This window comes from Tinamus guttatus, unplaced genomic scaffold (assembly GCF_059628265.1).
Source record: "Tinamus guttatus ecotype Peru unplaced genomic scaffold, ASM5962826v1 Tinamus_guttatus_pri_ptg000033l, whole genome shotgun sequence".
Classification (NCBI taxonomy): domain Eukaryota; kingdom Metazoa; phylum Chordata; class Aves; order Tinamiformes; family Tinamidae; genus Tinamus; species Tinamus guttatus.
In genome coordinates this window covers 5,941,564-5,953,282 of record NW_028288567.1, presented here as the reverse complement: position 1 = coordinate 5,953,282, position 11,719 = coordinate 5,941,564, and the positions used below count along the sequence as shown (strand labels likewise).

At 40.4% G+C, this 11,719-nt stretch overlaps 1 protein-coding gene across 1 annotated transcript in view; it reads left to right on the top strand.

The window, feature by feature from the left end:
• The first annotated feature begins 1,389 nt into the window (after positions 1–1,389).
• EML6 (EMAP like 6) overlaps positions 1,390–11,719 on the top strand; it is a 117,888-nt gene continuing 107,558 nt past the window's right edge. Inside the window, exon 1 of the mRNA XM_088531445.1 lies at positions 1,390–1,604. Coding sequence (XP_088387571.1) covers positions 1,408–1,604 — 197 coding nt within the window. The 5' untranslated portion in view covers positions 1,390–1,407. The remainder of the gene's footprint in view (positions 1,605–11,719) is intronic.

Sequence of the window (11,719 nt, the reverse complement as noted above, 5' to 3'; positions counted from 1 at the left end):
CTCCGCGGCGGCGCGCGGCATGCTGGGAGTTGTAGTCCCGCTCCGCGTGCGACCCGCGGGCTGCGCGGCCGCCGGAACTCGCCTGCCCATGAGGCGCCGCGGGCGCGGGGGGGGGGGGGATGGCGGGCGCCGCCGTTGCCAGGCGAGCTCGGGCACGTCTCTCCTCGCCCCCGCCGAGCGCGGCCGGCTCTGTGGGGAAAGGTGAACGGCTCAGCCTGCCCCTCTGGGCAGTTCGTTTGTCCTTCTCCTCCGTTGTCTCTGAGGACAAGTGTGATCTTCTTCTCCTCGGATCTAGCCGCCTCCTCGCTGCGTCTGCAGCCACGTTTCTCTGCAGGGGCTGCTCTCCTGCTGAGGGATGGGTGCTGAGAAGTGGTGGGTGTCTTGCAGCAGCCGACGCGCAGCAACTGCTCTTGACGGCTGGTGATGCAAGTGGTGCTTCAGGAGAAGGAGAGGAGAGATAGGGAAATGTGCTTTATTGGGGGTGTCATTCGAAAGGATGACTGTAAATAAAAAGAAATAAATACAAGCTCCCTAACTTCACAGGGAATTGGAGGTGTTTTTTGTGACCACAATAAGGGAGCGTAACCTTGTTTGAATTGGACAGTTCCTCTAGGTTCCACAAAGATACAGTTTTGGGCACTCGGGAAGGAGGGGAGATGGGGTAATATTACCAGATTTATGTTGGATGTTGTGTGTGAATCGTCTTTCCCTCAGTAGCATCTCATATGTGACTGATGATGGCACTGGATCTTGCTGGAAAGGCTTGGAGGACTTGGACCACTCGGAGCATCACAGCACTGATTCAGATAGTGCTGGGACCCCCCCTCCCCTTTTCTCCCCTCCCCCCATGCTTTGCATTTTAAATATACATGCATCCGGCAACTCCAATACACGTTTGTTTGCTTTTCTTTCAGTTCCGACCCTGTAACAAGTATCTTGGGAAGAACAGCGTTCCCTTGTGCGAGGAGAGAAGACGGTGCGGTGCAGGGCGTGCGGCAGGGCGGCTTTGGCAGGTGGTGGTGACGCACGGAAGTTACTTTGCCTTTGGAGAGAAAAGGCCTGCCTGCTGTTTATGTAGGTGTGTTTTTGTTATCTCCCCTCTCCCGCAAGAAGTTGCCTGGGCTGCGCGGCAGCGGGGAAGCAGCAGCTCTTCCTCCTGGGCAGCAGCAGATTATGGTGGCAGCAGAGCAGTGAGAGCGGCAGCAGCGGCAGCAAGAGTGGACCCGATCTGCGACCGTGTTTTCCACTCAAGACCATCACTGGAAAGTGCAACCTGAAGATTCGGCGGCTTGGCGGCAATCGATCGCTACCGTTTTAAAGGGGAGAACCCTTAAGGAGGAAGAAGCAAAGGGAGGAGGGGCAGCGCTGGATTTTGTGCGTGCTGGTGGGGAGAGGGGATTGGTTATCATGGCGGATCGGACAGCTCCTAGATGTCAGCTCCGTCTGGAGTGGGTTTACGGGTACAGGGGTCACCAGTGCCGCAACAACCTGTACTACACGGCAGGCAAGGAGGTGGTGTACTTTGTGGCTGGAGTCGGAGTGGTTTACAACACCCGGGAACACAGCCAGAAATTCTTCCTGGGACACAACGATGATATTATCAGGTAAGGGGGCACACTTGTGGTGGGGTGGGGTTTAAAGGGAAAGGAGGAGAATGTCGAGCTGCAAAAATACCCCCTCCTTGCTTCAAACACCTCAGCTTGCTGCTGTCGTTTTAAAGAAGCACAGATTTGTTATCAAGGGTCTGTGGTGAAGCTCGATATCTTGTTGATTATTATTTCTGTAGCAATGCTTCAAAATGTTTTAAGACAGAAGACAGTGTACAGCCAACTACACAGCAGAAAGGCAGGGGGAAGATCGTAGTGCAACAGTGCTGCAAAATTGTGGATCCAGCACCTGAATCTTGTCGGTGCTGGGAGCCAAGTTCATTAATTCTGATGTCTAAAAGAAGACAACTGTAGCTTTCCTTACAACCAATAAAGCCCAGCACAAGAGAACACTCAATCTGGCATATAGCTCTAGCCAATCCTGAAAATTTCACTTAAAATTTAGCTGTTCATACTCCAAACAGAAATTACAAGCATGCTAGTGCAAGATGGCTACAGAAGCACAGATTTTGCTCCTGATCTGTCCATTTTTTTGTCTTTCAAATACCATCTAGGGAGTGAGTTCAGTCCCTGTTATTGCACTACAGATACCAATTCCACTATACCCAATGTGATAACCTTACAGAAACATGGTTACTGACTTAAGCTCGCATTTTAACAACTCCATCCAAAATTCAGAAATGACAGCAGTAAAATAGAGAATTTATGTTGGCCCTGCTACTTCACGGCCGAAATCTGAAGCTAGAATATCCTAGTAAAGCAAGTTGAGCGGCAGTGACCCTGCTCGGAGGCGAGCCGAGCGCTGCCCTCGCCACTCACCTGCGCTCAGAGTGAACGAAGGGTTTTCATGGTGATGTGAAAGCAGAAGAGTCCCAGGTGACTCATAGTGCTGCAGCACTGGGGAAACATCTGCTGAAGTCGCCTCGTATTCTGACAACCCGCAACAGAATCACGGAGTGGTCGTAGCATCATCCTGGAGTCTTGCTTAAAGAAAACTTTTGTCAGGCAGAGCTTTTGGCTGCTACGCACACTGGTAGCATTATTGTCCTCCCCTTTATAGCCTGTGTTAAGGCAATAGCATTTCATGAAATGCTGTGGAAGCACATAGAAGTTTATTACGGCTCTTATCAGTTGCAGAAGGGTATTAAAACAGACACCTCAGATACTCAGTCTGCTTGCAGGTGTTTTAGGTGCATCCACAGTATCTCGAGAAATGCAATTGTACGTATGTACATGTAGTACATATAACAATTTGTGTATTTGTCAGCTTATATGAATGCTTATTCAAAAATAGCAAGGTAATTTGTCAAGACATACCTACATATATCTACTGTTTTTTGGTTGGACACTGATGCCTTTTTTTTTTTTTTTTTAATGTTCCATCTGCTGAGGAAAAAGTGGTTATTTTACTTCATACCCCCTCCCTCAGCCCCAAACCCATCCATATTGTATAACTGCTTTGCCTTGTCCATGTTAGGAGATTGCTTTTGGCAATGTCATATTTAAAATGTAGAATGGGAACAGAAGCAACATGAGTGCTTGATATGTGTGCCTTGACACTGTCTATGCCTGTTTCTATTCTCTTAAGGAAACTAGCAGTCATCTTGTCAAATTAGCAGATGTTTTGAGGGCTGATTAGGTTCAGGTGTTGTTCAAATAATACTTCTGAAAGGTGAATTTCATTTTTGATCCATAACAAGCTCAGTGTTCTGTAGACTGAACGTAATTTCAATTGTGGATGAAACGTTTTGGCCCAAGAAGCATTAACAGTGCCTAAGTAGGAGTTTTCTTCAGCTCTCAGTGGACAAGAAAAGTTAATGCCACGTGATTTTGAAGGAAGGGGAGATCTGTTGTTTGAGTCCCCAAAACGTTGCTAGAATGTTCTGCTGCTTACTTTCATTAATGGTTAATGTTTTTATGCCTTTCGTGTGTCCTGTAGTAGTCCTTACTGATGGAATTGCTGTAATGATTTTAAATTAGATGGTTCCTTGTATGATTATCCCTGATGTGGCTACCAGGCATCTAAGTTGTTATATTGCAGGCATAACTGCTAGCATCTAACATTGGCTGTTTCTATATAGAAGGCTTTCAGTGAAAGCTGCTTTATGGGAAGGAATTGATGAACCCATGATTCAGAGAATTGAGAGTCTGTACATTACCCCGAAGGGTTGATTAAAATCATGATTGTGGAGGATTTTCCTTGGATAAAAGGTCATGTGTTTAAAAATACTTTTCCTGTGTTTTCACAAGTGTAATGGTCCTGCCTGTTGCTTCATGTTAAGCTAATGCATTGGACACAATCGAGTTCTGTGTATAATAGGTTGTATCAGATACAATTGGGAATTAGAGTTTTCAAGAATCATACCTGAATAATTAAGTTCTGTTTGTCTGAAGGAACTTAACTTACTGGACTCATCTAGATCAGGTAGATGTTCAAAGTATCAACAAGCGAGTTCTGTAGCATATTACTTTTGTGGGAGGAAACTGGATGGTGCTGAGTTTCCAAGCTTGGTCTCATTTTAGCTTGATGATGAGATGCTGAACTGACTCATCTAGCTCTGAAAGTGGCCCTGCTCTATTCAGGGCTTGGACTATGTGACCTCCAGAGTCCCCGATTCAAAATAAAGATTTTTCCCCCCCTCTTTTTTTTTAGGCAGTCACTTCCAGTTACATAGTACAGTTAGTTTTGCATGTTATTTAGTTATAAAGTAGTTAAAGCAATATCAAATAGTTAATTATCAAAGTATTGATTAGTTAGATTAGTTAGTATTGATTATTGATTGTTATCATTGTAAAACAGAATCAACACATGGCTGAAGTTAATAGAGTTGGTTCTGATCTTTCAAGACTGCTGATGTATTTTACCTGGAAACATAGTTCCAGATAAAGATGTTATTTATAAAGTTTTCTTTTTTTTCCCTTCTCCCCCCCTTTTTAATAAAAGCTTTGATTGTTGAACACAATGTAGCAGCTCAGGGGTGATGGAGTTAAGAATATTCCTTTTTTCTCTCCCTTAGTCTAAACTGTAAAGTATGTCTATACTGCAGACCACAAAACAAACACATGCTGCTTGCATGTTAGCTCTTTGGTGCCTTTGATTATTCTTGAAATGTGGTCTAGATGAGGTAAAGTTAGCACAGCTATTCTAACATTTTAGTGTAGGAAACCTGGAGTAGATGTATCCTTATGCGTGTGACGTTCTCCTTGAATTCAGTCATTTGTGCTTTGCAGGTTTAGGCTTCTGAATGTGTAATAACAACATATGGGGATGGTTTTCCTTCTTGACGAATTTAAGTGTGCATTTGCAGCAGCTCATTATATTGCCTGTAGATTAATGTGTTAATGAAAACCTTGCAATTCATGCAGTGCCAGTTACTTCAGTGAAAGATGTTTAAGTGTTGAATGCATGTTTAGTGTAATCACTTGCAATGCTGCATTATTAGTTTTGACAGTAATTAAACAATTTAAACAACAATTTAAATAGAATCATTTGCAATATTTCTCATTATCATTTAATATACATTTGACATTCTTTTTCTTTTTTAATGGTGATTTGTAAACACAGGTTTCTAATCTTGGGAAATGTGTGCAATAGGGCTAAGGTAGTTATTGCTTCTACCTGTTGTCTGTTTGTGAGATTTCCTGTGGTATTGATCAGTTTTGAAATAGTCAAGAAAACTGAACTCGGAGAATATCTTTGACATTTTCTCAAAGACTACATCTGCACTTTTCATATGCTGCAGTTTGTTATAATGACATGTGATTTCTGAGTTACCTTGACAAATGTTTTGTATCTGGGATAATGTAGTATTTTACATTTATAAAAACTTATTTTTGTATTCTATCTAGCTTAAAAGGAATCACCTGTGAGGCAGGGTGCCACAAAAGATTGCCCAGTTTCTCTGCAGTCTTCGCTGCCTAGAGATGTTAACCAGAAGGAAAGACTATTATCTGTGTATAATAAAGCATGTTATTTATGTAAGTCTGGTTACAATGTAGTAATAATATAGGATTTATCAGAGTATCACTTAAGTAGGCTGGTGTGTGTGTATTCTACTGTGCTGGCAGATTGAGATTAAAAAATGTGGATGTGCCAGTGGTGGCGGTGGGATTTACTGGGCTGGGCAGCCTGATTTGTTCTGCAACTGATCATTTCGGGGGACAGGCTGTGTATTAGGACATGAAAATGTGTTTTCTTGTCTCAATGCAGCCTGAAGAAGAAATGTAATAGTTGAAGTAATGTCATAAACTGTGGAGTATAGTAAATACAATTCTGGAATAAATAATGCGATGGCAGAGGGATACCAATAAAAAAACTTGGTGTTAAAATATCTTAATTTTACTTAATACAGATCATACACTTATATCCTCCTATTATAATATTTGTGTTTATGTAATGATGTTTATGTTGAAGGGATGTAAGATCCTATAAACTTACGTACAGTTCCCCCATTTTAATGGTAAATGCAAGTACTGTAATGTTTGATATAGAGTGGTACCGGAGGTGCTGTGGTGGTTTTGTCTGATAAGTGCATGGAAGATGATACTGTCTGTCACTTGTGATAAAGCTCGGCGTCAGCGCCAGCAGGTGCACGTGCAGGACTGCCGAGATCTAGGGAGAGACTGAAGGGTGGCAACCGAGCCATGCAGGATAGAGAAATCCCAGCCCTGCTCCTGGCGTGGTGGCTGGCCATTACAGTTCGAAAGAGGGGACTTTGGAACAGCCAGGCTGAGACAGTGTTTAAAAGTTTGCTTTTTTTTTTTCTCCTTTTTTCTCTTTTGTGTGTGTGTGCTTCTCTTATCTTGTCACTCAGGGTGACATTTTTATTTCCCAGAGCTTGTGAACTTTCACTTTAATTGGATAATTCAAGCTCTCTTTGCAGCCTGTATTAGCTTTTTAATAATTCATTTAGATGAAGTTAATTTGAGCAACTTCAGTCTAAATTCTCTTAAAGTGTCAGCTGAACAGATCAATCAGTTTACTACCCTGATACTTGTGTACAGTTGCTGAGCATGTTACACTTCTATATTTCATTCCATGTTTACAAGCTAAATTTTACTGCGGATGAAGTATTTCCTTAGTATAACTTTTGACAAAGCACATGTGAGCCTCCGTGGTTAAACATGATGCAGTTTTACCTGTTACTGAAGTGAGAATGGACTAAACATTGAATTCATGAAACAAAAAACTTCGTATATGCAAAAAAATGTATTGGATAATTGAATACTTTTTCTACATAACTTTAAATGTTGTAATTGATATCTGTGTATACTTGCATGCACTTGAGACAGTAGTTAAAGGAGTTTCATATTACGGAAATTATTTCCCATTCATAGTTCCCCTAATCAGTTTACTGCATCTCTTGCAGTAAGCAAAATGGCATTTATTTAATGAATTTCTCATTTCATTCATTTCTCCCTTATATTTGCTCTGCTCCATTGCTGTGTTGTATTTAGGTTTGTAGTTTTTACTGGGACATAAGTTTCCATAAAATACTAGTTTCTTAAATGCACTGATTAATGTCTCAGACATGCTGAAAATATAGTTACAATATATATATATTTAATATATAGTTCATTTAAAAAGGCAACAAGCCTTAGCAGACCTTTGTGGCAATACATCTATGTCATTTGACTACATTTTCTGAACAGACTAGTGCCCATACATCCCAGGGATATGTTGGTAGCTAGACTTTATTGCCTGCTTATTTGTAAAGGAAAAGTGAAAAGATGTTTGTTAAAATCCAGGCATGTTTTTGAGCATTTAAACCCTCAATTTGACTTAACTCCATATCAAACAAAACCCTCTCATCTAGCGAAGGGGGAGATATTTTTCTGTCTTTCCAGAAATTCCTAGGATCTTTATCATGTTTTTTTATCTTGCAAAAATTCAAAAATAGTAAGCATTTAAGCCTATATCAGTTAGCATATTAAATTTTTATTAGATACATGTGAAGCAGCTCATTATCATCCAGAACTGAATGCCTTGTGTATTAAATATGAAGTCTTTGATATTCTTACATTAGAATCTTACAGTTAGAGTTCTCTGCCATATTATTTTACAGTTTTTGCCATTGCTTGCAACATTTTGAATTTTAAAATTTAAATTAAGCCTTTTTTTTAATTAAGCATGCCTTGAATTAACTCTTGCAACTCATTAATTTGATTTTCATTGCTTTATTTCAATTTGATTAAGATGGCAAACTCTGTCAAAGGGAAGAATGTTATGCTACAGTGGGTCTAATGATAATCATATAGGAGACTATAATATATTTTAAATACTGTGTGTATGTGTGTAATACACTCATTTCACATACATATGCACACACCACATTATATGGATAGACAGCATAAAATGTTGGGCTTTTTTGTAACTTTCATTGTAAAATTTTTATAAATACTTACTGGCCCAGAATCTCTTTTCTTTACAGTCATCAGTAGTTTTTGCTACACCCAGGAAAGAGATTAAGTCAGTTTTTGTCGGAAGAGTGTTAACTGTCTTGCAAGAAGTCACAAAAATTACTCTAAATTCATTTGATTCCTGAGAATGCTATTGCTTAATAAATAAGAATTTATTTTTCTTCTAACCATATGCAATAACATTATCATGGTTAGTTATGAATGCAACAATTGCATATACTTCTTCTTTTTATTGGATTAAGTAATTTTATTTAGGTTTGCAGCTAGTTCAGTTTAACTAGCTAATTCCCAGGAAATCATCAGTTCAGAAGATGAGGGAGAAGTTGCGGGACAGTTTTGTTTTACCAAATTCTATTGTAAAAAGCATACAATAAACTGCATCATGGATCAACTTCCATGAATAGTTCTTCCCATCTTTTTCCATTGTCAAAATGGATGTTAGATTTATCTAGGCAACTTTCAGATATTTCTTTTCTTCTAAGCCTTGATAAGGGTTTTCCAGGAAAAATCACATAATCTTTTGGCATGTAATGGAAAAAATAAGAATGTGTATCTCAGCAGATAGCACAAAGTAAAATTAAAAATTCAAACTTTTGCTTTCTGGGACTTGACAAGTTTTTTTGCCTGCTTAATATTGTTATATAGTATTGTTAAAGAAATACCATCATGCCTTCTATTATGCATGGCTCTTTCCTCCCCTTTTACATTTTCCATGCTTCTCTGTTTAAGAATTGCCTTCTATACCACCTGGAATGCCATTCAGAATTAAATTAAACTTTTTTTTTTGTTTGTTTCTTTTCAATCTGCAAATCTTCTATGTATAGAATTTCGGATATAAATTGCATCAAAGATTTCAAGTGAAAATAACTATTTAAAATGAATTTCAAATGAAAATGTATTTGTGACATATTGTGACTGTAGTAAAGAAGAACAACAGGTTTTGACAAAGAATAGATTCTGCTTAGGAAGGCTAGTTCTCTTAATTTGCCCTCTTCAGCAGAGAGAGAAGAGCTTTTTGAGAATTCTGAGCATTTGTGTTAGGCTCAGTTTTCTTCCTACTTCTTCAGAGGAGCCTCTTTTTCTCCGCCAGAGAGGAGCTTCCAGACAGTAAGGCTCCTTAGCCCAAAGTGGGCTTGTGTGAGTATTGCTGGAATCCAATGGTAGTTAAAAAGCCTTTGGCTTCCTGCTTTCTTCTTAGTACATACGCTACAAATTTTGCAATAATGATTTTAGAATTGAGTGATGGCAAAGCCTGAGTAGTCTGACAATCCGTGAGAGCAAATAAAATTAAACAAACATAAGCGGTCTGTGTGACATACTGTTTGAGACATGAGCACTGCACGAATGATGTTGGGATAAAAGGAAAATGGGCTAGGAGCTCTGGAAGTTTTGCCAGAGATTTATTACGAGGATAGGCTGGTAGCAAAGTGACTGTTGACCAGTCGACAAAAGAAAGAGGCAGCAGCTGCAAAGTATGTTGAAGAGCAGCCTGCTGGCAAAAGACTTCTGGAAAACCTGATTTCACAGAATGGTTAAGGCTGGAAGGGACCTCTAGAGGTCATCTAGTCCAACCCCCCTGCTCCAGCAGGGACACCCAGAGCACATGGCACAGGGTGGCATCCAGGCGGGTTTTGAAGATCTCCAGAGAAGGAGACTCCACAACCTCTCTGGGCAGCCTGTTCCAGGGCTCTGTCACCCTCACAGGAAATAAGTTCTTCCTCACATGGAGGTGGAAATTCTGTGTTTCAAGTAGCACCCGTTACCCCTTGTCCTCTCACTGGCCACCATGGAGAAGAGTTTGGCCCCATCCTCCCTACATTCTCCCCTCAAATACTTACACGTATTGATCAGATCTCCTCTCAGCCCTCTTTCCTCCAGGCTAAACAGGCCCATCTCGCTTAGCCTTTCCTCATGCAATAGATGCTCCAGTCCCTAAATTGTCTTTGTCGCTTGACGCTGGACCCTTTCTAGAAGCTCCATTTCCCTCTTGTCCTGGAGAGCCCAGACCTGCACCCAATACTCCTGGTGCAGCCTCGACAGAGCTGAGCAGAGGGCAGGATCCCCTCTCTCGACCTGCTGGCAACACTCCTCCTGATGCAGCCAGGATCCCACTGGCCTTCTTGGCCACGAGGGTGCATTGCTGCCTCATGGCAACCAGGACTCCCTAATCCCTCTCTGCGGAGCTGCTTTCCAGCAGGCCGGGCCCCAGCCTGTGCTGGTGCCTGGGGTTATTCCTCCCCAGCTGCAGGACCCTGCATTTGGCCCTGTTGAGCCTCATGAGGTTCCTCTCTGCTCAACTCTCCAGCTGTAATTAAGCTGTAATTGCCACCTGTGAAAGTTGCATTATTTTGTAACGTGAGGCAGAAGCGCGTAGGTAAAGATGCCTGAATGGGTGGTTGTCAACTGTTACTTTGAGTCGAGCTAAGCGTATGGAAGCTTTTACATTTCTGCTATAAAATATTTTGAGAAATAGTTGAAAACGAAGGTAGTTCATTGCTATTCATGGTATCTAACTGCTTTTGTACAATACTGGTTGCATTAATTGTATTTTAGCTGCAGAGATGACTGCTAATGAAAGCACCTTGAATACTGAAATGACTGATGTCCCAGCCTGCATAGCAGCCTAAAATGATTTGTATCCTTTCCATTTTTATCATCTTTTAAATTACCTATCATTTCTTAAGTATTCTTTCATTAATTTATTTTCTTAGTTACAGAACATTTTAAGCAAAGGAACAATTGTATAACTAATTATGCTGAGAAAATAAGTAGCTTCTCCCTTTGAGATAGGACTTTGTTTAGAACTTAGAGTTTGAAAGGGGTTACATTTTTTGTTGTTTTCATATTTCTCTTGGCTTATATCAGATTTACAGGTTTCCTTGTTTTTTCCCTTGTAAATAAATTCATTTTTTGGCATGAGGAATAACTTACTGGATGCAAGTAAATTAGTTTAATATAATTTGCAGAGTGAGCGAGGTATGAAGATACCAGCTTTGCAAAATACCTGTCTAACACATGCTGAATTTTGGCAGCTTTCTCTCAGACATCACTGTTGCATAACAAGATCAGGAAGGGGCAAGAAAGTGTTCAAAGAATCATAAGTAGACAGTAGTGTCACAGAAGATTCAAAGGAAAATAATTCCTTTTTTTAAGGCAACAGCAAACACAAAAGTTTCTAGTGTTGGTGCTTTCTTAAGGCTCTTAGCAGTATATGACCTATTTTTTTAACATTTGCAGTGTAGGTACAGGCAAAAATTTGTAAAATATTATTTCTTAAAGTATGGCAAAAGGCCACAGTTTTCAACCCGTGCTCCAAGAGTTGTAGTTATTTCAGTGTACTTTTAAGTGAACATTTTAACAATTTTTATCACAGTGCCGCTTACTGTATTGTCAGAGGAATCATAAATAATATAAGTTGTACAGAAAATGTGTGGCTCACTTTAGCAATAAATGCCAAGAACAGGACAAGTTTTGGAGAAGTGATCTGATTTTTATTTTTTTTTTAAGGTTGATACTGAAAAAATAGGTAAGGTGCTGCTTTTTGTAATATGCATGTAGCATAGGTGCAGTTCCACTGTCATACTTTCATGGAAAGAGGATTTTTTTCAGGAAAACTTTATTAAGTAGAGTGACAGCGAGAGAGAATAGGAGAGCAAGTGTGTGCCTGAACTGCACTGTGTCTGCACTGGGTC